Source organism: Stegodyphus dumicola, chromosome 3, assembly GCF_044657685.1.
Source record: "Stegodyphus dumicola isolate Sdum_Otavi_A_Nest chromosome 3, ASM4465768v1".
NCBI lineage: Eukaryota > Metazoa > Arthropoda > Arachnida > Araneae > Eresidae > Stegodyphus > Stegodyphus dumicola.
Genome location: NC_140770.1, coordinates 149,483,067 through 149,510,789, shown reverse-complemented (window position 1 = coordinate 149,510,789; position 27,723 = coordinate 149,483,067). Strand labels below are relative to the sequence as shown.

Sequence of the window (27,723 nt, the reverse complement as noted above, 5' to 3'; positions counted from 1 at the left end):
TAATGTCAATGTCAGATTCTGCTCGAGACAGAGGTGAAAATGAAACAAATCCACACTAGGAACGTTTCTTTATTACTAAATAGAACTAACAGCATACACACATATCTGACATTATAAGCACGCACTGTACATAGTAATTACAATAAACGGTAAACAATTAATCTACATCTGTTTATATTCTACAACAATTTTTCTTCTTACGACAGCAAATGAACACTGAGAAGACATATCATTCTTCCAGCCTGCATCAGGCAGGACAAACAACACAGCCTAATCCATACAGAGGATGCACAAGAGGGACTTTTCTGATAGGAAACGCTCGCAAGTGACATTCTTCGCCGAGCAAACAAAAATTCGATTTTGTGCGATAAAATTGTGTGTAATTCTTCAACACTTTTGTACACGATATGAATTAAAAGTGGATGGCCTGCACAAGCTACATTAATGCATTTATACAAGACTACAAACGTCAATTACAATTGACTTGTTAATTTATCAAAACTTTTACGCTTTTTGGTTAAAAAAAGAAATCCGTTATGTTGGACATTCAGGCTATAGAATAAATATTATAGTGTCTTTTTTTAAAAATAAACTAAATTTAAATTTTACTTAGACGTCACTGAAGGTAAATATTCACAAAAATAATTGCAAATTTAATCGATTAAATTTATTTTTTATAATTAAAATTAAATATTTTCCACATAAGAATATTTAGTATTTTGCAATTTCGAGAAGTAGCTTCCTCTACTCAGTTGCAAGTAACGTGAGACCGCATGAAGTTATTTCATTGTACTGAAGAAGGTAGTCGTGGTAGGAAAGATCAAAAGATATTTTAAAATATGACGATATCGTAGCAGAATAATATTATACCTTTGGAGCTTTACAACTTAAAAAATTCAAAATCAGTTAGAAATATGTTATAAATTCTGTGGCACAGCTTTTAATAAAAAAGAAATAAACCTCCGCCTCCCTTTTTTATTAATAAAGATTTTTATTTAGTTAATGGGGATTTGTTAAGTCTTCATATTGATGATTTTTTAAAATGCATATTTGTTTCCCATTCGTTCGTTTTATTTGATAAAACAACAATGTTACTTATCTTACAATGTTAATTTTTCTCATATAATTTGATTTAATTTGTAAAGATGATTTAATGTCTTTTTTATACAGCTATCTCGTTAAAATTAAAAATTCTATGAAATTTTAACAAAATAGAAAAACATAGAAATAATTAACATAATAAAAATTTAGAAATACAGTGCAGAATTAAGCGTGAGGTAACTTGAATCTGAAACAATTTAAACAGCTGAGTAAAAATATTTCTAAATCTATTGCCCTTCCATTTAGTAATATCAATATTACTAATCAAAATTCTGAAATATATTACAAAATTAATAACTTAAGATTATTAAAATATCTTCCCTTTAAAAATTCAATAAATTTTACTGCAAAATTGCTTTTGCTGTATTTAAAAAAAGAAAAAGAAGAAAACATAAGTTTACATACTACTTTCCTTTGCTCAAATGTTTATATTTACTTGTTAATCAAAATTAATTTAACCCAGTAATTATTTTAAACCAAAAAATTCATTTCTCATTAGAAAAATGTTTAAGCGAAATGAAACATTGTGCGATATTTGTGAGACTAATACATTAAAAATAAAAGGACATAGGAAATTAATACATTAAATATAATGTTTTCTCTTACCTTTTTCTTTACTACCAGTTACTTTCTGTCCAAATTTATAGAAATGCTGCATAATTTACATTCATTTTACATAATCTTTGAATACAAACATAATAAATACTTTCCAAAAGATTTTTCATTAAATTTATGTGGTTCAATCAAATCCTGTACCTCTCGGCAGTTTTCATACTTCTGAAAATAATCTAGAAAATTCCGTGGAAAACTTACAGGTTTAAACTAATACATTTTAGCTAATGCAATAAATCCCTTATAATTAAAAACTACATAAAAAAGGAAGACTTTTAATCTACAATCTGACATTTAAATTAGAGATTTATTTATTTTCCCTATAATGTCTTATACGAAAATCTTAGTACATATAATGCTTGTAGAAGAAAATTTTCAGCTAAAAGAAAATGTTTCCAAATTGTTAACTTCTGAAAAAGACATCTGAATATCTATCGAAACCAAACTAAAATTTTAAATGTAAAATGTATGTAACTTGGGTTAAAATAATAGCCGAATAATGATTATTGAAAAAGTCGAACAATAAGAATCCACGTAATATTTGCAAATTTTGCAAGACTAGTTTTGATGGTTTAACTATAGAACCATCGAAACTAATCTTGCAAAATTTACAAATATTACGCTGGTTCTTGTTGTTTGACTCCTCTAATAATGCATGTAATTTGTTTCTAGTTTTTCAGTTTATTAAAATTTCAGCATATTTCAATCTCAAATTGGAAACTGCAAACTAAAATAATCTTTACATAAAATTATAACTGAAAATTTAGATAATAAATTAATCTTTCTTCAGTGGACTTTGTGGTAATTTCGCAGAAAAAATAACTTATGATTAAATGAAATTAATCAAATTAAGAATATAATTTAAAAGTAATCAGATATCATTTTAATATTAATCATAATGTAATGAAGGAATTTCACATTATTTATAGGTAATATAAAATTTATTGAATTTTTAAAAATTAAAACCGATATACTTTTCAATCACTCACATTACAAAAGCAACCCAAATAATGTATATAATTTCGAATATTTCATACTTTTTTAATCTTAGTTAACAATGCTAACATAGCTTTCCATTTCAAAAGGTGGTCTTAATTTTTTTCAATTAAAGCATGGGTACTTTTTGATTGTGAAATATGAAAAAAAAATATATAATTAAAAATTACATGGGACAACAAGTAAAACAGTATTAAGGAATAAGTAATAGGTACAATGATAACATGCGATATTAGGAGTAAAGGCGTATAGTCCAGAGAATAGCTTCTTATTGAGTGACGATCTCAGTTCTCCAATCTAAATAGAAAATATTGATAAACTTAAAACATCTAACTGAAAAGATAAAAATCTTAGAAATTTTACAACATAAGTATTCTCTTGAAATATTTGCTTTAGTGCAATCGTCAATCAGGACTTGTCGCTAATGTTCTTTTGCATTACAAAAGAGCCTCTTTGCTTGGCATTCTAGTATATTCTTCAGTACTTTAAAGCATCTCTGAGTACAGCCGCTTTCTCTTTCTCGTATTTCAGGCATTTACCCCACCAAGATCTCTTGGCACATTTTTTCACGTACTTGAAGAGGAAACATTTCGTCTGCACTACGTTGAAGAACAGCTTACCCACCATGTTTCCCGCGGCAGTGCTGGATAGTTTCAAACAAGCTCGGAATCTGGAAGAGAAAAAATTGAAAATATTAATAGTTCAATGGTATGTGAAATTTGCATCTTTTTATTTCAGTTTCTCAGAACTCTCTGTGTGATTGTTACATACGTAATCCTATCTACCATCTACACAATTGCTACATTCTTCTTTTGTATCCCAGAACAAAAGTTGAATTAATTGGAAACTGTCTTATTAACAGTGCAACTACCAATTACTGAAACTTTTTGCTTTTCTTCATTCTGATGATTCAAAACAATAAGTACTTCTGCTATTAATAGGAAGTTTGAAATGCTCTGGAAACAATAGCTGAAAGACGACATCCTTGAAACTAAAAAAAACTGAGAGAGTACGACGTCAGCAAGAGAACTCCTAACAAGTCGAAATGATTGCTTTTCCCTTGGTGGATATACAGGCATATCCAAAATACATGCATGAAGTTGTAAGGTCATTAAGTTATTTGGAAGCAAGAGATGTTAAAATTTAGCAACACCCTCGCCGGGAATCGAACCATGGAACTCTAGAACACGCGCCCAGTGTGCATACCCCTACACCACGAAGGTATGCCAAGAAGGCGGGAGAAATACCTTATATACTCCCCCTATTAAAGGGCGACTGGTGTTTTTAGGGGACCCAATAGCCAAATCCTGGGTGTGGAGAATCATCAACCACCACCCTTTTAGCTGCGGCGCCACTTGTAGAGACTATTAAGTTATTTCGAAGCAAGAGATATGAAAAATGAGCAACGCCGTCGTCGGGAATCGAGCCACGGACCTCTGGAATGCGCACCCAGGGTGCAGACCACCACACCACTAAGGCATGCAAAGAAGGCGGGAGAAATTCTTTATAAAGCGGCGGATTTCTCAGAAACTGTGAATTTGATAAATTTGTGGCTTGACACATAACATCATAAAACGTATATACGAAGAGGGAAAAAATAAGAACAGTGTATATCATATAAAACTGTGTGAAACATTAAAACTCTGATGTGGTCACCACATGACCTTCCTTGTATATCGTATTATATTATACACATTGTTTCCTGTACTTCATTTAAGCTTATTTCCATAATTTCATCAGAGATATATTTCTCATTCTATCAATTCAGTTCTCACTTTGCTGCAAAGCAAAAAGCTCAAAGCATTTACATTCAAAAATTGTAAAATACAAAAAACCCAAAACAACAAAAGCAGTTTAAAAAAAATTGCAATTAAAATTAGAGTTTCTACTTCAAAACCAAGCAATTCGGCCAATGGGCAGAAAGGCAAATTTTCGATGCACAAAAATTTAGAGTAAACTTTTGGTTCCACTGGGCAAAAAGACACTGATGTTGGTGCACCAACTGGCTTGATTAGCTGTACTACTAAGAGAAACAAACAGCCGCCACTTTAGGCCTAACGCCAATTACAATTTTAAACTGTTCGTAGTTTACAATTATTGCACTTAAATTAACTTTCAGTATAAAATCTTAACCCGAACGTAAGAACAACATATTTCAATCCCTTTTAAATTTATATATATACATATATTCTGCACCTAGGCTGCAATTATTTATTCATCTTTAATTAATTAGTATTTCAGCAGCATCTTGCTCAGAAATAATTTTAAAATCTTTTCGTTTAAAGATTTCTTACAAATGTGTATACATGTATATGTGTGTATACGTGTTTGGTGCAGCCGACTACAACAAAAAAGGGAGGTGCACGACTACATGTTATAGTAGCTCCATATACAAAATTATTTCATTGTTTTACGGCCAATCGCATTTGAAGTTTGCGAGATACATACATATGTACGTACATACGTGTATACGTCACGAAAAAAAAAATTCTTTTGAATCCGTTTAAATCCATTTTACAATGTGTTTTAATAAAAAGGAGGCTTTTATTTTATCCCTACGTACAAACACCCGAAAATCACCGTTCAAATGAATTCGAAAGAGACCAAAATGGACATTTTCGTTAAAATATGATGCCCGATAAACTAGAAGATATGAAGGCGGCGGCGGGGGAGATGCGACAGCTTCTTGAATATCTAGAAACAGCGCTAATTTTAATTCTTACAATTATTTATATTACAATTTACGTCTGTAATTATCTATAACAACTTTTCCGATTTCTCACGTATACATGATATTTTAGTTCATCACTCGCTGGCAGTGAAGTGTAGCTAAAGGGAAGCCAAGCTTCCAAAGGTGCATTTTTTTTAACGTTTTGTGTGCTACCTTTATTTATTAAATATCAAGTTCTTCGCACTTAAACATAAAATTCAGTTCAATAGCAATGTGCAAAATAATTTTAAAATGAGCCTGTCTTTAGAATTTCCGATACACAGTTCCGCGCACTGGAGATAAAAAGGTTTTTTTTTTTACCTCCCGTAGATTGTTGCTATTGCTCACTTTGAAATCTTTGAGTTTGTTACTCAAAAATTCGTTAAAGTTTTACAAAATATGAAATCGATCATAAAACAAATTTCAAATTTCAAATTTGGTCTTGCACATGCCCATATCCGTAGGAGGATTACGTCATTCAAAATTCGATGGCTCTATGTACCGTTGTTTTATCCCAATGCGAGAAATATACATATATTTATGCAGATTTTTCATTATTTAATTTCTTCAAATATAATGCAGGACTCTAACATTTGGTGGCAACAGTTTTAAAAGTGAAACGGACATTTATAGCGATTCAACGCAAAATCGCAAAACGAAAACAATAGTCCTTCAGGAACAAAGAGCCCCTTTGGACTAATAACATTTTAGAAAGGCTTCAACAACTCTAGTTATACTGCAAAGATTTTAAGTTTTACTAACTTTTTTTTATTTTAAAACTTTACTGTCCTCTCTCATTTTCCACTTCCGGCCAGAATAAACGCGGTTAGTTTTAGTTCTGAAAATTGAGCTTGCAAACTGTTAAGTATTTAAGTTGTGGCTTTTAACGAAGAAGGCGTTAGACAGAGAGACTCCTTGCTACCTTATCTCAACCGCGTATTTCAGTCAATTGCTGTCCGCCTTTAAGGCCAAAATTTAGCCCTCTTGATACTGAAGGCGTATTGTAGTTTTCCCGCATTCGACGTACTACATACGTAAAGATTAAAAGGTCAGTCTTCGCGCTACTAGTCGTTGTAAAGTACTTGAGTTTAGCTCTTATTAGTTCAAAAGGGCAATTTGCCCTGGAGGACTATTAATTTCGTTTTGGCATTTTGCGTTGAAAACTTTAAAAGGCTGTATCACTTTTCAAATCGTTGCCACCATATAACATCACCCTGCCTTATAGTTAAAGAAATTAAATAATGAAGAATCTGCATAAATGTATATATATTTCTAGCATTGTGATAAATCAAGGGTACCTAAAGCCATCAAAATTCGAATAACGTAATCTTCCATAGAATATGGGCATGTGAAAGCACTAATTTGAATTTGAAATTTGTTTTATTATCGATTTCAGATTTTGTAACATTTCAAAGAATTTTTGATTAACCAACTAAACGATTTCAAAGCGAGTAATGGCGACACTGTACGGAAAAAAAAATTACCTCGAGCACGCGAGACCGTGTATCAGAAATTCTAAAGATATACTCATCTTAAAATTATTTTTTGATATTGCTGTTGAACTGTATTTTATAGTTTGAGTACGTAGAACGTAATACTTAATAAATAAAGGTACTACACAAAACGTTAAGAAAACTTCCGTTTGTACGTTATTTAAAATCTGAAACCCTTCAGATTTTTTAAAAAATTTATTTAGTTTGTAGTTCTGATTTTTAAATTTCAGACCATAAGTACTTGTCTTTGTATCCCGAAGCGCGGGAACGACTGTAAACCGTGAGAAATTTAAAGGGTACTTAAACCGTTCCTATTTGTGTTGTAACTTCTACACTTTCAGGAACATAGTTTTGAGTAAACTCGCTGTTCTTATTCAGGACTCTAGTTATGTTCGCAAAAGCAATAAGAAGAAACAGTGGTCCTGATAATACCACTGCATCGTTGATAACTGCATTGCAGCGCAGTCCACCGAATGTTTGGAATGCGACAGAAGGTGTCTCGGATCGAGTGCTCACGACTCATTTCACTCGCTTAGTGGCAAGAGGACCGTGTGGAGTTAGTCCGAATGATTGCTTTCGAAACGTCAATTAAACCCATTTCATAAACCACTCATTAAAGAGAGGGGGCAATGCTACGTCTACTCATCATTGTGTCTCCCACAGCTTTGCATCCACAATGACACAAATGGAGTGGAAGCTGAATCCGTGACGGATGAGCCCCTTCCTGCACACCGTGGGGTGCAGATATGTTTCTGGCACTCGGAGGGATTGATCCCTAACCTCGCTGCACCACCTACGGACGATGGGGAGATAGTGAGGATAAGTTCAGCGGATAAAGTAGTGAGTTGTTCAATATTCAGCTGAAGGAAAGGTGTTGGTTTTTAAAGATTTTTAACAATTAAAGTATAATGTTTTACGTTAATTAACTGAATTATTTCACCAGTTTATCTGTACTTTTGCTTCAGCTTTTAACAACTTCTACCAGAACGCAAATTATTTAAAGGACGTAACCGCAGAGTTCTTGAGTTTTCGGCAGCCCTTTCTGACCGTTGCTCTGTTTACGACTCTGTTATACATGAATTTATTTACTGACTTTAGCGTCGTCGGAGCCTCATGTATTTCACGAATACTTACGAGCCCAGACTTATTTGCGGAGTGACAGTTTGTATTTCGCGTCTTATTTGGACCGGAAGCTTTGTTTTACATTTCCTGCAAATGTTTCTGAATAATTAATTTCTGAGTGTCAGAGTGACGTGTTAATAAATAGGTTTATTTTAACTTAATTAGAAGGTATTCCGGATGATAACTCATCTGTCTGTGTCTGCGTTTCAAATAGTTTGGCACTTTTAAGTAGAATAGAACTGCAAAAATTCATGCTCAAGAATTTATTGTTCCCGATTTGAGCCCTATAGTAAATATTATTTGCAACTGTTTTGTTTATAATATATTAGCCGAACTAGCCGATGCCAGTTAAGTTAGATTGAAAGTAATGTATCTAACAAGAGAGAGCAAAATACCACTGCAATCCTTCTCTAATAACCGATGCAAAAAATACGATTCATAGTCATACATTTTTCAATATGATGCGATATAGAACCCACATAAAAAATTTCGATAGAAAATAAACTCTCTCTTATATCAGCAAAATGGCACGCAGCCAGTGTTGCTGATATATCCCTCTTGCCATTGTTGCTAATATCAGCACTGTCGCCACACTACTGAGTTATTAGCGAACAAATAAACACACAGACTTTGTTCTCTCTCTATATATAGATAACAGCGGTTTCAATGTGTTTTATCCCATGTGTTCCTTTCCCTATCACAAGAAAATCATCCCGCCCTCCTTCTTCCTGAAACTCAAAAAACAGTACGGTTTGATTAATTGATTAAGGCAAAGCAACTAGATGGTTTTCTGCCTATGGGCAGGGATGCATTCTTGGAGGACTTTTGAACGGAAATTGGATCGTAACCACAAACCACACGTTTTGTTTAACTTATATTATAAGTATATTATAAGTTAAACAAAAAGTATAGAAAATGCTTATAAATACCAAAACTTTAATTAAAAAAAGTGTTCTCTTTTTTTTTATTCATAAATTGAAACTAAATACTTTATAAGGTATTTCTCAAGCCTTCTTAGTATGCCTTCGTAGTGTAGTGGTTAGTACACTCGGTGCGTATTCGAGAGGCCCATGGTTCGAGACCCGGTGACGGCATTGCTCATTTTTCATCTCTTCTGCTTCCGAAATAACCTAATGTCTCTACAACGTAACAGGTAAATAAACAGATGCCTGCATTCTCCTCTTAAAATTATGAAATTCTCTCTAGGGGGGAATTCTTAGGGCGACTGGGGTTTTTAGGGGACCCAATCGTCAAATCCTGGGTGGGGAGAATCATCATTCAACACCTTTTTAGTTCGGGCGCCACTGTAGAGTCGTTAGGGTTTTTTTTTTTTTTTTTTTTTTTTTTTTTTTTTGGAAGCAGGCAAGATGAAAAATGAGCAAACACCTTCGCCGGGAATCGAACCACGGTCTTCTGGAATACCAGCGTGCAGACCACTACACCACGAAGGCACGCTAGGAAGGCGGGAAAAATACCTTATATGATAATCAACTGTATCATAATAATAGTATCACTGTATTATTTCTTTGCATTGGCTACACATGTCAGCCAAATTTGAATTGGAAAACTTCGGGTTATAACCTGACATCAGAAATAGTTTACCACTAAGGTCTGAAAAAGCTTTGAAAAATTAAAACACACATAAATTATAAGATTTATAAGGTATTTCTCCCGCCTTTCTAGCGCGCCTTCGTTGTGTAGTGGTCAGCACACTGAGCCGGTATTTCACAGGTCCGTGGTTCGATTCCCGGCGAAGGCGGTTGCTAATTTTTCATTTCTCCTGCTTCCAAAAATCTACAATTGGCGCCCGAAAATTTGTCAACGGACTATGTCGTTAGAGTCCGGGAAATTTACGTTGAACCCTCCGATTTTTCAGGTCCCTCAGACGGCCGTGAATCCAATGGAACGATTTGGATTCATCGTGAAAACGATGCGTGCTGCGATGAAGCCAGCCGCAACATTTGACGGCAAAGGCTCAGTTATGATCTTCCTGTAACAACTGGACCTGCATTTTACTTTATACCCAGTAAAGTTTGTTGCAGCGACGGTGACTTTCTGCAGCTGGTTTTAAAACGTCAAGCTCTCAGCTGGTATATTGGGATTGGAAAATTCTTGTTGGGGGACCCAGAATCGGAATCGTGCAGTTGAAAAAATTACAGTTTTAAAAGTATAATGTAAATAATTTATACAGGTTACTCTCATTGAACCATACAGTTTCATACAGAGCCTGTTCGAACATTGTTTTTAGACGATTTTAATTGTAAAAATGTTCTATTTCTTAGCAATTATTCTTCACTATCCTTATACACTGTAATTTCGAAGACAATAAAGCTCCTAGTATCGGAAGAAGTATTTTTTCTCATTGCTCTCGAACAAATTTCCGAAGTCTAAGGAGGTTTGCAGGTCGACGTTTGGACAACTCCTTTTTTTTTTTAAAAAAAAAAAAAAGTCCCAAAACGCAAAAATACATTAGTGATAGATCAGGAGATTTAGTAAGGATATGAGTGAAAGGTGTGACACTGATACCCCTTTCTTGTTCTATTTTTCCCTGGAAATTAACAGTAGAATTTGATGTATCGCTGCTTCCTTTGTCTTGATGCAATTCTAGTGATGGATGACACTGTGTATAAAGAGAAGGTATTTCATATTTGAAAATTGGGTATAAAATATGTTTCGGATAATATGTAGAGTTGATTCTAACATTTTTCCCCCATTCTCTGTGTATTTAATTTTCCGTTATATGAAAATCTAGCAACAATCATAAATCCCTTTGAAAACCTTTCTTTATATTCCTTGAACAATACTGTAAGATTTTTTTTTCTTCTCTTTGACGATAAAAAACGGATCTCTTTCTTTTGCGGTCATTTAAATATATCCAGTATTCATCTATTTTGACAACAGTTTTCCATTTTTGTGTCAATACGTTTGTAGAGACATTAGGTTAATTGGAAGCTGGAGAGATGAAAAATGAGCAACGCCTTCGACGAGAATCGAACCCCGGACCTCTGAAATACGTGCCCAGAGTGCAGACCACTACACCACGAAGGCACGCTGAGAAGGCAGGAGAAATACCTTATAAGTTTACCGATTATTATATTTCCTGTTAAGATAAATTTCGACGCATCTTAAAAAGCAATGGTACTACTGGTAAATTCGTTAACACTGTAACTGCCTCGAGTGACGTCAAAAATTCTGATCAGGCCGCCTACTATACGCGAGACAGATTTTTGAATACTTACGAGATAACGTAGGTATTTGAAAAAATAATTGTTGATTACTGGAAAAAAAAAAAAGAAAGAAAAGAAAAGAAACGAAAATGAATTCTAAATTATTCCGTTGATTAAACTGAATTGTGCTTTCTTCGGTATAAACTTTTCTTTCTTCCTAAACAACCAATTCTTGTAAAATATGATCAGTAGTATCCACACCACACTTATTATCCCTGAATTTGTCAGTATTTTTTTCGAATCAGAATCTGAAGACATAATTTTGCTTATAATTATCCTTCTGAAAAATTTCGACCGTCCATCATCGCTACTGTTCGAATTTTTGTAATCCCCGCAAAAATTCTCTCGATTCACTTGAAAATTACTCTTTTATTTTTCTTCTACACCCTGAAAAAAGTCAGTACAATAATTTCAAACATTTGTCACTACAGAAAAAATATTTGGAAAAGAAGAAATAATTTTCGAATTTCAGTCTTTCTTAGATATTTCATTCTTGAGGAAAGAGTGTTAACTGAACACATGTTTTGTTCTAGACTTTCTAAACTCCTACGATCGAAAACAATTCACGCATGGTATAGCAGCGCTCGTGGCCTAAAATTTTTTTTTTACAAACTCTGACGGCAATTAACGTGCTCAGCTTTTAAACCCGTAAATGTATTACAGGAGAATTTTCTGTGATTCGCAAAGAAATTAAGAACTTCTTTTAAGGTTGTTTCAACGTTTATAATCTATCTTTATGCATATATACAGGGTGATTCTAAATTGTTTTTACAAATTAAGAAGGATGATACTACTCATCCAGATGAACAATAATTACCATAAAACATAGGGTGCCATTCCACTCTGAGAGGCAGAAAAGAGGAATATTAGAATTACAACCTGAACTTACAACAGTGTTGGGAGAGTGAATGAACGAGACCGAAAGTTGTGCAGTCAGTTTAGTATAAAACTCATAGAGAGTTCACAAAACAGATAAAACCGAAAACTTGGCGTTCGAGTGTTAATTCGAGCTCAGACTTTGATGGCAAACACTCAGATGCACATCTTTGGTTCGCAAGGTCTCAACCTCGCAAACGATTTCAACAAGTTAATTATTTAATCAAGAGCTGAATATTATCAACTAACTCCAACTCAAGGTAGGTTCGATACCATCAAGGTAGCAGTATTTTTTTCCCTTCACCATCTTCTATCCTGTCCTCCGGTATTTACTGTACTGCGCTCATTCTAGTACTTGAAGCGCCTTTCTATGGGACACGAAGTTCTGACAATCGGAACACAGCATGAACTTTCCATTCTAATCTCGGCATACAGCGGAAATTGGAGTTAGTTGATAATATTCAGCCCTTGATTAAATAATTAACTTGTTGCAATCGTGTGCGAGCTTGAGACCTTGAAAACCAAAGATATGCATTTGAGTGTTTGCCATCAATGTCTGAGCTCGAATGAACACTCGAACACCAAGTTTTCGGTTTTAACCGTTTTGTGCACTGAGTTTTTCACTAAACTGGTTGAGCAACTTTTGGTCTCGTTCATTCGCTCTCCCAACACTGTTGTAAGTTCAGGTTGGAGTTCCTCTTTTCTGCCTCTCAGAGTATGTTCTATGGTAATTATTGCTTATCTGGAGGAGTACTATCACCCCTCTTAATTTGTAAAAACAATTTAGAATCACCCTGCTTATATAGAGGGAGGTTAGGTTAGGTTAATTAATTAAAGTAAGGCAACTCAAGAGTTTTCTACCTGCAGGCAGATAACTCTCGAGTACTACCACATTTCTACATGCACAGAGAAGTAATAACAGATTTCGAATGAAAGGAATTCAAGTTGCGAACGGTTGAGGATAATGTAGTTTAACAGTTAATTTACTAACTCGTCATTTCAGAACCTTTAAAAGAGGGCTAATTTGACAGAAAACGTAATATATGCATAATAACACTCCTAAAAAAAGCTTAAGCTTCCTTGCTGCTACATCTGTATTTTGGCATAAAATAGTTGGAAATAAATTAAATAGTTCAAAGAAATATTAAATTTATTTCTGAAATGTTTTTATGTTTAATTATTGTCTACTTCCATGAAATATTTTGGAAAGCAATCATATTTTGACAATTATTATTGAGAACAACATATTTTAAGAGTGAAAATTTTGCTAAACAATTTTGTTTAAGTTTGTGGCAGCAGATTGCTCTGTTATGATTCCAACTGCAGTTTGAAATTCCAAAAAATTCCATGAAAATATCGTAATGTTTCTTGCAGTTTTGAAGTTCGCACCTTTAATATATTTGAATAAATTATCAAAAATTTTAACGATGATAAATAAATTCCTAGTAGGATGATTTTCTCCAACCGGAGTTTATTGATTATCAGCAAAATAAAACTGCTAACTGATATTTTCTTTTCAGTCAATACAATCAAATAAAAGTATTATCTTAAGAATAACTCAAGCGGTAACACGTTTCCACAAGTAAACTTTAGCAAATTTTCTTAACAAATATCCAAAGAGATTTTTATGCAATTCTTCTACATTTAATATATATATATATATATATATATATTATAAGTTGTAAGAACAATACTAAAAAGACCAATTTTGGTCAAATTTTTTTTTTGCGCAATGTGCTGCAAAATTAAGGAAATGAGAAGATAAATTGTAGTTAGCTCTCCAAAAAGTTACCAAAAGCTATATTTTCGGAAATTTTAACACAGTATTAAAAACTTATCAATTTGAATGAAGTAATATATTAGTTATATGTGAAATAAAAGTAAATTATAAAACACAGTAAAATACTAATCGATGAAACAAGTTAAAGGCAAAAAATAAAACACACACACACACAGATATATATATATATATATATACATATAAAATAAAACATGAAAGCTTCAGATTTTACATTACGCCCAGAGGGGCGTTTTGTTTGTTACCTTTATTTATTAAATATCATGTTCTTCACACTTAAACCACAAAATTCAATTCAACAGCGTTATCGCAAAATAATTTTAAAATGAGCATATCTTTAGAATTTCCGATAAATAAAAAGTCGCGCGGTGCTGGAGATAAAAATGTTTTTACCCCCTGTACAGTGTTGCCATTGCTTCCTTTGAAATCGTTGAGTTTGTTAATAAAAAATTCATTAAAGTGTTACGAAATATGAAATCAATAATAAAACAAATTTCAAATTCTAAATTCGGGCATCTAGATGCTCATATTCGGGTCTAGACGTACGTTATTCATTCCAACATTTATAGTGAGCCAAAGCAAAACGCCAAAAAGAAAATAATAGCCCTTTGGGCTAAAAAAAGACTCTAGGCGTCCTCTAGGATTAATTAGACTTATGCACATAAATCAGACTCTTTCATAAACACAACTTCAAATTTACTCAGGCAAAAATCTTCGAATAGCTTTATTGTTTCTCTTTCAAACTTAATATATCTTGGATTCTCAAGAGGGCTCAGATGTCCAGGTACACGTCAAAGAGGTACATGTAGTAGCAAAAAGTGAGTTCTGATAATGTGAAACATAAAGAATCTCGAATTCAGAAGCATGTATGTTTCTGTAAAAATATTCTGTTTTCATAGCCTAACCTATAACGAAAGAGCTGACTTTAGGCTAGGGCTCAGTCGCCAACGCTGTTCTCTTGTCGTTGCTTTGGGTAAAATTTCTTTCCTCTAGAATCTCCCCTGTGCCATAAAAAGGCGCCCTGACTCACACCCAACCGATGGAGCGTAGCAAGGGGAGGTTTTTCATCCTAATTGCGCGTCCCGCAAGCCGAGAGCGGACACCCGGCGTTGTTGTTGACCCACGCGTTTTCTTCCCCAACCGGGAAAATGGAAGTACAGCGGCAGGAGCTGGCATAAATTAAGTACCCTGGAGGGTGGACTGCAGTTCTGTTTCTATGATATTGCTCCTAAACAATTCAAATTTTTATTCCCACCTGTAATCATTTGCCTAGGCTGTAGTAAGGGAGCCGTGAAAATAAGTTTCTGATTTTACGCGGTTCTTTTTTGAAAGAAATAGACAAACACTTTATCAAAATGTACATAACTTTCTTTAGACGAATTTCATTCGGGTGTTAAAATTTTACCTATTGAGTTCGAATGGAACAAATTTCGACGAATTAATTTAAGTATTTTTTGCGTGACAAGGCATTTTCAAACAGAGTAGAGTTCCAGTTATCCAAATCAATTGGCAGAGGACCCTATTAGGATTTTCAATAATTTGGATAATCAGATTTTTTCAGAAGAAAGGGTCTACGCTCAGTTTAATTAATTACTGTATATAATGTACGTTGAAAATGGGAGAAAAAAGCTATTTCTAAAGAAAAGGTGGTTTTAATTAATTAAAATGAAACGGCAACACGTCTTACGTACATGTTATATAGCATACTGTAGAGTGCTTACAAGTGCTGAAAGCCATTGCTTGCTGAACATCTCGGTAAGTTGTTTAAATGTCTTCATCCGTTTTCGGGCAGCCAGGTTAATCATCCGCTTGACAATGAGAAGTTGCATCTCGCCACACTCTTATTTTTACTTCCTTGTACGAAGTACAAAGGAAGTATTGTAATCGCGAAAAATTTCAGGCCGCATATTTCAACGAAAATATCCATTTTGACCGCTATCGAATGCAATTTAACGATGTTTTTGCGTGACATCTGTACGTAAAGACAGAATAAAATACTCTTTTCCTCCAAAAAAATTATAAAACTGCTTTTAAATGAATTCTGAAGAGAATTTTTCGTGACGTCTTAACGTACGTACGTACGTATCTCGCATAACTCAAAAACGAGTAGCCTCAGAACGTTGAAATTTTGTATATGGAACTTTTATAAGATGTAGATGTGCACCTCGTATTTGGGTTACAATCGGCCGCACCAAACGTATATAAATATATTTATATATATATCCACTCTGTTACCCGGCTCAGTGATCTCAGTTTCTTTACTCGTATATGTTTGTAAATTGTACATTTTTTGCTTTAAAAATGATTGAATTATGTTGTTTTTATCTTCCGGTTAAGGTTTTCATGCCTTTAGTAAATCTGTATGCAATATTTTTAGAATTATCAACAATTTTAAAGTTGTTTAAGTGCCGCTAAGTCTAATAATTTTTTTGATAGCGGCCATTGCTTGTTTACATATGAAACAGCAGGATAGTGGATTTGTTGCCAATCTAGAGAAACTTAGCTTCGCATCAACAAAGATAACGCCTTCATGTATTATTGCGAATTAAATCATGCTTAATCTTTTCTGTAATTTTTTCGAGGAAATAAGTGCTTAAGATTTACTTCGTAATTTTTATTACAGATATTTTGAGTTTTTATGTATTTTTGCCTTGTCGCGAAGTGAGAACTGAATTAATTGAATGAGAAATAGTCAATCGTCTGTGAAAAACTGTTTCTTTTGGTTTTGTTTGCTTAATTTCTTTCATACATCGTTCTAGATTTATTATAGTATTTGAATAGAACATGTGGCAAAGATTAGATAATTCTTTAAATGATATAAATTTTGTGCATGATATGAACGAAATATGAACGAAAATTATATATGAACGAAATATAATACTGTTAAGTGATTATGATATGAACGAAATATAATACTGTTAAGTGAACCTAGCGCCAGAGTGTCGCTATGGTAAACAAATAGAGTGAATTTTAAAGAATGCATTTATTCTATTGTGGTTTATGCGCTGTCGGCGAAGTAGATTTAATTCAAACCAATAAGTTTAAATGAAATGCAAGAAAAATTGCGTATGATTCAATATTCCGTACAAGGAAGTCATGTGGTGTACACATCAGATTTTATTTTCTAAAATTCTGAAAGCGATTAGGATAATCAGCGATTCGGATAGTCGGAGTTCGGATAATTGGAATAGTACTGTATCTGTTAGCATTAAACTGGTAGCGCATAGCATAAAATGAGACAAAAGATACTCTCTACCATGAACACGAGCTTAAATCTGTAGCAGTTTTACTTTTGTTAACAAAAAAATATGTTTGTGTATTCCTCTGCCAGATCTATATCCTATCTCATATATCAGTCCGAGTGGTCGAATAATAACTGTAGTAGTTTGTCGGCAGTGAAGAGCTATCGGAAACTCATCTAGCAATTTGCAACTCTAGCAAACACAATCAAAGCTAGCGAAGTAAGACCTAGTAGAACTATTGTACAAAATAAAACAAGCAAATCGACAACCTCAGATTTTGTAAAATCCTAATCTATTTCGAGGGCAAAACAGGTTCCCTTCATCAGAAGCAAAAATTTCTGCAAAAGAGAGAAAGCGAATGCGAATCATATTTATACTCTACAGGGGACCAGTGGAAGAGCCGATAGTAACGAAAAATGAAGGGTTAAGTTAGTAGAATTTTAAAAGCATTAGGCAAGACTGGATTGGAATTAAAGTCATTGACTAAACAGGATAAAGTTTTGTGAATGTGAAAAGCTTCAAGAAAATCGATTTCCCTAAAAGGAACAGCTTTCTGGATAATTTTAGCAGAGCCCAAATCAAAATTGTGATTGAATTTCCAACTATGATTAGCTAGTGAAGATTTGTTAATTGCGCCTTTTTGGACGTAAGATTCATGTTCCTTTATGCGAAACTTTAATGCTCTTTTTATTTGGCCAATATAACTTAAGTCACACTCACACGATCTGCCATAAATTCCCCAAGAATTAAAGCCAGAAATAGAATACTTAAGAACCGAACCTCGGATTTTACTTATAGGCGAGAAAACAACTTGAAAATTAAACTTGTGCAAAATCCGTGCAATTTTGTAACTGATAGAAGGATGAAACACAAAAAGGTGATTAATGTTATTTCTAACATCAGAATGTGTTCTTAGATGGCACGATGAGAACTTTCGAACAGCTTTATCAATGAGTACGAGAGAAAATCCTCGGTCAAGGGCAACAAATCTTAAGTAATTGAGTTCATTAGCAAGAAGAGACTCTGGGGAACAAATTTTGAGAGCTCGAAATACATAAAATTAAAAGAAGACATTTTTTTGCCATTTTTCCATGTCGGCGTGTTTCTCTTACGTCTATTGTACAAAATTCAGAGCGCAAAAACAGGATTCCTGCATTTGTCAAATTCATCCAAAGCCAGATGAGGCGGATTAAGCAGGGTTATTGTACAAAAATCAGAGTACACTAACAAGATTCCTGATAGTGGACTACAATTGCAAATTAGTTTCAGACTTGTTATAAGGTTTTAATTGATGTGGTGGATGATCAAAATAGTCAATCAAACCGGTTTTTGCTGATTCTACTCACCAGCCTAGGATATGTTGTTTGGATATGGCAAAAGTACATGACGAAACGTACACGAGCAAAAGTATCTCCGTGAGGAATGACTTCCAAAGGAAACTGAATAGTATTCCCTTTCCGTCTAAGTATTCTTTTCACTAAGTCACTAAGTATACTTTTTACTTAAGCAGGAAGATAAATTTGCGCCCCTATATAAAGCGCAAGCCAACTATAGCTGTACATTTTCGTAAACAATAAACATTTTAATTCATAATTCCATAACGTTTATAGTAATTTTTAATCCACAAAATTTAGTTTTGATATGAAGAAAAGATATGCGTTTTTGATACTTCAGACAAGACAACCTAACTTTGCAAATTATAAATTACAATGCAGTAAAACAATATTCCACTCATTTTCAAGATATTGTTTTATAATCAAATATTTCATTTATAGGAACAAAATCAATATGTTTTTCAAAAATTATTCGTTTAACGAATTCGTGTTTTATTCAGCGAATGTCCATTTTTGACAATATCAAATCCCCAAGTTAAGGTCTTATATAACTATTTATTACTTTAAGTTAACTGAAGCTTCTTTCACCTCTGCGACAGTAATTTAAAACGATGGCTAGCTGCTTATTTGAATATAGCAAAACACACGAGGGCTGTTTGCTTAATAGTAAAAATGCCCTCGTAAAGAACTTTCTAAGGCAAACTGGCTCGTATTCTCGTTAAACATGAGAAAACAATTGAAACCAACAATACACGTTAACCATTCAGAAAACTAGCAATATTAAAAATACTTTAGAAATATATACACGAAACGTGTCCCCCCTGGTGTGTAACTGAAATAATAAATGGTATTTGTAAATTATCCTTAAAAAGTCTTTGAACTAAACCGTACTCACAAATTAACCTTTAAAAGATTTTTGAACTGAACCGTTTGTTCGCAAATCATCTTTAAAATATCTTATAACTTCTTTCGCGTCTGAAATTATAGTTAAATGGGTTTTCAAATTATAACTTTTTGCAGCAATTACGTTATTAGTAATTATTAATTATTATTAATTATCACTCAAATATTCAAGTTACAAGCTGCTTCTTTTCCCATCAAATTCAATAGCATTAATTTTCCGCAGGCAGAAACTGAGAATCGGAAGTGCACTAAATTATTTTATTGCAAAAGCTCATGGTAAGAAAATTATTTTTGTAAAATGGAATAAAAGTTACAAAATATACAAATCGAAAAAAAAAATCAGAAAACTTAATAATAATGTACAATTATACATGAGTAATCGCAATAAAAGAATAAATAAATATTTTTAAATATTTACAGAAATTCTAAATTGTAATGCAATAAAACAATTATCTGATGGGGACAAGACATGACTTTCTTCTATGACCTATTGGATTGTACTCACTTTTCCCCCGCCCTTAATTTAAACTTATTTCCTCAAATTTCATTAGAAATACATTTCTCTTTCAATCAGTTCAGTTTTCACTTCGCGGCAGGGCAAAAATACATAAAAACTCACATTTTCACTAAAAATTGCAAAATGCTGAAAAACCTAAACGCCAGATACACTTAAAAATAGTTAAATAACAATTTTTACAATTGAAATTAGAGTTTGTATGCAAAATCAAGCAATGCGGCCAATGGAAAGGACAAAATTTTCGGTGCGCAAAACTAAAAGTTAACTTTTGGTTCCACTAGGCGAAAAGACACCGAAGTTTCTGCACCAACTAACTTGATTCGCTGTTCTACGAAGAGTTTCAAATATAAATAAATGGCGGCTTCATTAGGCTTAGCGCCACTTAAACTTTTAAATTGTTGATAATTCTACAACTATTGCATGTAGATTATTTAAAGGCATAACAACCTTAACCGGAACATAAGAACTATATAATTCAATAACTTTTAAAGCAAAAACGGCTCTCATTTTAAAAGTAAAAAGACAGGATTGATATTCCAACATTACTTTAAATGAAATAGTATTATATAAGTGAAATTAGCAATAACGTTCATTTTGTGAATAAAATCAGATAGTTACACAATTCTTAATAAAACAATTTCTTATTCATGTTGATGCAATAGAACATAAATGTTAGTATAGCCTGAAAGATTAGCACCAGCGAGAAACTGTATGCTTAAGGTGTTATGTTGTTTTATATTCTAGAGGAGGAAGTATACTACCAGCGATTGGGCAATGTCCTGGAAGGCTGGACAAATGACACTACTAAACCATATGTATGTTGTTGACTGGAACTCTGGCCCACCGATACAACAACCAAATTCGCTGACCACTATACTGATGAGAACAGAATTATTAATTCTCGAGCTTTTTGATTTTACCTAAGATGATTAATACACATGAACCTCTTTCATTGCTTACTATTATAATCCAAAATTCTAAGTCCAAAATAGGATTTATACCATCTCTGATTGACTGTCTAGCTTTCTTCGCAGCTTCAGAACTATAAAGTCAATGGTAATATTTTTATTCCCTTGTACTTGGTGCCTCCCCAGGGGACCCAGTGCTTAAGACCTCTGAATGCTGCCAGTTGACTTGTTTCGATCCCACGTGAATGGCTGGCTGCATGGTTGGTTTTCGTGGTTTTTTCCATGTGAAACATGACTATAATCCAATTTGCTTTAGAAAGTCCTCCTCGAAGACACCCCTCCTCCTAGACAGATAGCCATTGTGTGCTTTGCCATGTTCTACGAACCTAAAGTAGTCTAACCTCTTATATTCTGATGAAGAACTAAATTATTTAAAAGCAATAGCTATTGACAGGGGCTTTTCACCCAACATTATTAATCAAGCAGTTAAAAAATTCTCATCTCAACACACTAAAGGCACACTCTTATTTTAGGAGATTATAAAAATTCTGTTGTCATTCCCTTCTTTCCATCAATTAGCTATAAAGTTGCACGTATTTTGCAGAAATTTAACTTTCGGGTTGTTTATTCTCCCATCAATAAAATTCCAAGTTCCATACTCAAGGACCCCATTCCGGATATGAATTCCTGGGGTATTTATAGGATTCCTTGTGTTAAGGCAGAAGTGATCTGGCAACCACGATGAGAGAAAACGACAACGTGGTTAGCTAGCGGCCATTATTGTGCTTGATTGCGTGCTGGGAGGTGCACCTATGCGATGGCAAGAGTGTCCATCCAAACAGAGGTTAAAAGAAATAAAGCTACAGTCCATTAAATCCTAGTGTTTGTGTTTCATGAGTACTTTTATTCTCGAACATATTGTGGTCCGTCGAGCCGGAGGGGAGATTAGTGCCTGTGGATAAAGTGCTGATTAAAAAAGCTTAAAGGTGAAGTGTTAAATTGATAAAAAAAGTGTGATATGTTACTTCGCATTCAACAAGATAATTAAAAATTAGTATGTGTTTGGATTTACAAATTTTGGATTACCTCAAACTTAGTAAGTGAGTAAACTTAGTAAGTGAATTTGCTCATATATGTTCGGTATTATTAATTAACGTTAATTATGGAAGCACTTTTAATTAAGAAAAGAATTTTAAAGTATAACGAAAGCAACTTCAGATTTCGAAAAATATACTTGTGATGAATTTCAGTTACAACTTTTTGAAAATAAATGTGCAAAATTTAATAATGAATGTTCAGAGATTTTTGATAAATTATTTGTAGTAGTTGATGAAAAAGAGTTTGACAAATATGTAACTGAACAGCAAACTGTTCAACAGAGCATTGATACTTTGTGGGTTAAGGTTAAACGGCAAATGTCAAAATTTAGTGCTAAAGATGCAAGTAATGTAAAGATTGAAAATACCAGTGCACAAGGTATGAAATTACCTAAATTAAACTTGCCATCTTTTAGTGAAAACATTCAAGATTGGTTAAGCTTTCGGGATCTTTTCATTTCAAGCATTCATAATAATAATGTATTATCGGATTCCCAAAAGCTCTCGTATTTGAAGTTATCGCTTCATGGCGAAGCAGCTAGGATTATTCAATCAGTCACAATTTGTGACAGTAACTATAAATTTGCTTGGGATTTTTTAGAAGAGAGATACTCCAATAAACGTGATCAGGTTTTCGCCCAGATAAAGCGTTTCATGTCCATTTCTCCCATACAAAATGAAAGCTCGTCTTCTATTTTAAAATTAGTAGACACAGTGAATGAAAGCGTAAGGTCTCTGGAAACATTAAACTAAAAAATAGAGGGATCCGCAGAAACATTTCTTGCATATATTTTGCTGCAAAAATTGGATGTTTCCACTCGTCTGTGGTGGGAAAGAGATTCAAAAACAAGTGAGTTACCTAAATTATCTGAGCTTATTACATTTCTAAAAAATCATGCTAGAACTTTGCAGTCGTCAAAGTCGTCTAATGTGTTTAATGCAAAAAAGGGTCAACCTATTCAAAATGTGACTGCCTTAGTGTCAAATGTTAAAGGTCAAGATTTTAAATGTATTTGTTGTAAAAGTAACAATTTTCACAAGTTGTATAAATGTAATTCTTTCTTGAAAATGACTGTAAGTGAACGTCTTGAATTTGTTAAGAAACATAAATTATGCTTTAATTGCTTGGGTTTGAATCCGACTCATTCTGCAAAGAACTGTCGTTCAGAATTCAGCTGTTCAAAATGCATGAAAAAACACCATAGTTTACTGCATTTTCCCAATCGACATTTCGCATTCACCGGCTACTATAGCGAGTTGTGTGGGGAGGGAGGAAGCACCGGCTAATAATTCTGACCCCCTTTTGTAGACAACTCGGAGCTAAACGCTGACGCCAGATGTTTTGAAATGTTATGTAATTGCAACCAAATAAACAATCCAGAATTTATTGGTTCGTCTGTAACTGCTTCACAAGTGATTTCGAAGGAGGTATTACTATCTACTGCTATTATTTATGTTAAAGATTCTTGCGGGAATTTTATTGCTTGTCGAGCTTTACTTGACTGCGGAAGTCAGTGTTCGTGTTTCACCCATGATTTCGCTAATAGGCTTGGAATAAAAGGGAGTAAAATTAAAATATCAATTTCATGTTTAAATGGAAAGGCTCTATCGGTAAAATCCAAACTTACTGCTGTGATATCAAACAAGCGTGTTTACAACAAAGCTCTTGAATTCTTTGTTGAACCTAAAATTAATGATTTAGTACCAGTGAATTATTTTAGTTTTTCATTTTCACAGCTTCCGCAAAAGATCAAACTAGCGGATCCTCATTTTAACAAACCCCAGAAAATAGATGTCTTATTAGGTGCAGAATGCTTTTATGAACTATTGAAGGCTGATCAAATTCATCCACGAAATTCTAATTTAACTCTTCAAAATTCCGTATTTGGATACATTGCTACCGGTGTGGTAAATGTTGGTTCAAATTCAGGCAATACGATTCAGTGCGGATTTATGAAAGTCGAAGAAGACTTAAATTCACTAATTAAGTCCTTTTCGGAAATTGAGGCTGTTACAGAATCTCTCAAAATAAAAAATAAAGAAGAAGTAGAATGTGAGGAGCATTTTGTGAAAACCCATCAGAGGGATATTAAGGGTAGATATGAAGTGACTCTACCATTAAGGCAAGATGTTCATTTGGGTGATTCTTCGCAATTAGCCACCCAACGGTTAAATAATTTGTGGAAGAGACTAGACAAAACTCCTGACATGTCTAGGATGTATTGTGAGTTCATGGGTGAATATGAAGCGTTAGCGCATATGCAAAAAATGCAGAGTGTGACGGAAACTCCTAATTACATAATGCCTCATCATGGTGTTTATAAGGCAGAGAGAAGTACAACTAAGTTAGGAGTGGTATTCGACGCATCGGCTCCTTCATCGTCTGGTTTTTCATTAAAACGACTGTTTAATGAATGGAGGTGTAGTTTAAGATGACCTGTTTTCTATCTTGCTAAGATTTAGAAAACAAAAGGTGGCTTTCACTGCTGATATATGTAAAATGTATCGGCAGATTCGTACAGATCCTGAGCAACGCAAACTTCAATGCATACTTTGGAAAAATACGTTGAATGATGCATCTAAACTTTATCAATTACTTACGGTAACATATGGAACAAAATCAGCGCCTTTTTTAGCAACAAGAGTGTTGAAGCAGTTAGCCTTAGATGAAAAGGATAAGTATCCATTGGCTTCTAAAACGACACTCAACGATTTTTATGTTGATGACATTTTGTCTGGTGCAGAAGATGTCACCTCTGCTGTAGAATTGCAGCAGCAGTTAATAGCCATGCTACAATCTGCGAAAATGGAATTGCACAAGTGGTGCTCAAACGAAAAAATTCTTTTAGAACAAGTTCCATTCGAAAAACAAGAGTATCGTTTTGGAGAATCTTCACAAAGCACCGTAAAGACTCTGGGTTTAAGATGGAATCCAGAAGAAGACTCTTTTAGTTTTACTGTGTCTAGTTCGTCAAAAATCTGTACAAAAGGCACGGTTTTGGAAGATATTGGTAAACGGCTTGATCGTTTAGGTTTCCTAGGGCCTGTAATCATGCGTGCTAAGATATTCCTGCAAAGACGGCTTTTACATCTAGAGTGGGATGATCCACTTCCTTCCAAAGAGCGACAAGAATGGGAGACATTTCAAAAGGCCCTACCAGAGTTGAAACAAATCAAAGTCCCTCGTTGCACTCTAATAGAATCAATTAAAGAAATTGAGCTCCACTGTTTTGCTGATGCTTCAAAGTTTGGATATGGTGGAGTAATTTACTTGCGCTGTGTCTCTAGAACTGGCGAAGTTAAAGTGACTTTAATTTGCAGCAAATCTCGAGTATCGCCTATCAAGGTAATAACCATTCCTCGTCTGGAGTTGTGTGCAGCAGAGCTCCTTTCCAAACTTGTGTGTAAGGTAATAATATCTTTGAGTTTATATGTTGACAAAGTTATTCTGTACACAGATTCAACAATTGTGTTAGCCTGGATTGCTACATCTCCTCATCTTCTAAAAGTGTTTGTGTCAAATAGAGTAGTTCGTATCCAAGACCTAACTAAGGATTTCTGCTGGCAACATATCAGAACCGCAGACAATCCCGCTGACCTAATTTCTCGTGGTCTGAGACCGGAAATTATTGCTGACAACTCTTTGTGGTTTCAAGGACCAAATTTTCTGCATCAACAAGTCATTAATTATAATAGTGTTAATAACAACTTTGAAAATTCAAATGAGAACTATGTGCGCGAACTGAAACTTATTTCTAATGTAAATTTGACAGTAACTGTTAAAAATTCTCTTTTGGATTATGTGTTTAGTATTACTAATTGTTATGCTAAATTAATTAATGTTTTTGCTTATGTTTTAAGATTTATAAGAAATTGTAGATCCAAGAAAAAACAAATAGGTCATCTGACAGTGGATGAGGTTTCGTTAAGCGAAAATAAATTACTTTCCTTAGTCCAAAATCAAAGCTTTCCTGAAGAATTCAAGAACTTAAGTAAGAAAAGGGAAGTATGTAAAAATAGTCAGTTAAAATTTTTATGTCCCTTTTTAGATGAATCTCAAGTTATTAGAGTAGGTGGTAGACTGCAGGAAGCTAACTTGCCCTGTAACACAAAGCACCCTGCTGTACTGCCAAAAAATCATAAACTGACTCATTTAATTATGTTACACTACCATATTCGAAACTTCCATATTGGAGCACAAGCGTTCTTGCATAGTGTTAGACAAAAATTTTGGCCGATAAGTGGGCGTAATCTTGCTAGAAAGATAGTAAGAGAATGTGTTACGTGTGCCAAGCTAAAACCAGTATTGCTGGATCAAAAGATGGGAAATTTACCATTAGAGAGACTAAATCCATCCTTTCCCTTTAACCATACTGGTGTTGACTTTTGTGGCCCTTTTGGTATAAAGTATACAACTCAGAAGAAGAGCGTAGTGCACAAGATTTATGTTGCAATTTTTTGTTTGCCTCTTGACTCGTGCAGTCCACCTCGAGATCGTTTCAAATTTGTCTACAGAATCATTTATTGCAGCTTTGAGGCGATTTATTTCTAGAAGGGGTAAATTCGCGTCCTTATTTAGCGATAACGCTCGAAATTTTGTTGGGGCTAGCAATGAATTGAAGCGACTCTACAATTTGTTGAAATACCCTGATGAATTCTTAACCAAATATCTGACATCTGAAAGAATTCATTGGAAGTTTATCCCTCCCAGGGCTCCTCACTTTGGAGGTATCTGGGAGGCAGGTGTTAAGTCGTTTAAGTCTTATCTTAAGCATGCAGTTGGGAGATTGATTTTTACATTTGAGGAGTTTCTTACAATTTTGAAACAGATTGAAGGAATTTTAAATTCACGTCCAATATCCCCTTTGTCAAATGACACCAGTGATTTAGAAGCTCTTACACCCGCACACTTTCTAGTCGGGCGACCTTTAACATCAATAACAGAGCCTGATTTAACTGATTTTTCTGATAGTTCTTTAAAGCGCTGGCAGCGCACTACTAAAGTCACGCAATATTTGTGGAAAAGATGGCAAAATGATTACATCAGTCATTTACAGCAACGATTTAAGTGGTATTTCTCTAAGGATAACGTTAAAAAGGGCACTATAGTTTTAGTAAAGGAAGACAACATGCCCACTTCGACTTGGTTACTGGGTAAAATAGAAGAGGTAATTTATGGTAAGGATAAAAAGGTTAGAGTTTGTATTGTAAAAACCAAGTCAGGTTTTTTTAAAACACCAATAACTAAATTAGTTGTACTACCAGTAGATGTTACATAATTTCATGTATATTTCCTGAGTTCAAAAAATTGTTATACATATGCATTGTATTTTGATTTAGATGTTGTGCATTTCATGTTCTGTGGTTAATTATGTTTATTGCTTTGTTCATGTGTATCAATTTAAATTTTCTGATATATGATTTGGACTATATGGTGATTTAAAACTGTTTAATTTTGGTCATTGTTAATTATGTAACAAATGCCCAACCCGGGCGGTATGTTAAGGCAGAAGTGATCTGGCAACCACGATGAGAGAAAACGACAACGTGGTTAGCTAGCGGCCATTATTGTGCTTGATTGCGTGCTGGGAGGTGCACCTATGCGATGGCAAGAGTGTCCATCCAAACAGAGGTTAAAAGAAATAAAGCTACAGTCCATTAAATCCTAGTGTTTGTGTTTCATGAGTACTCTTATTCTCGAACACCTTGCCAGTGTGGTTTAATTTACATTGGCCAAACTAAGAGAGCCTTAAAATTTCGCGTCAAGAATCATGAGGCATATGTTAG

General features: G+C 34.0%; 1 protein-coding gene and 1 long non-coding RNA gene across 2 annotated transcripts in view; one reads left to right on the top strand and one right to left on the bottom strand.

The window, feature by feature from the left end:
- The window catches only part of LOC146998129 (uncharacterized), a 214,103-nt gene extending 210,727 nt beyond the window's left edge, over positions 1-3,376 (top strand). Inside the window, exon 3 of the long non-coding RNA XR_015040301.1 lies at positions 3,241-3,376. This is a non-coding gene — a long non-coding RNA (uncharacterized LOC146998129). The remainder of the gene's footprint in view (positions 1-3,240) is intronic.
- The window catches only part of LOC118201019 (uncharacterized), an 88,472-nt gene continuing 60,800 nt past the window's right edge, over positions 52-27,723 (bottom strand). The window contains exon 3 of the mRNA XM_035373031.2: positions 52-3,379. Within this exon, the coding sequence (XP_035228922.1) occupies positions 3,187-3,379 (193 nt within the window). The 3' untranslated portion in view covers positions 52-3,186. The remainder of the gene's footprint in view (positions 3,380-27,723) is intronic.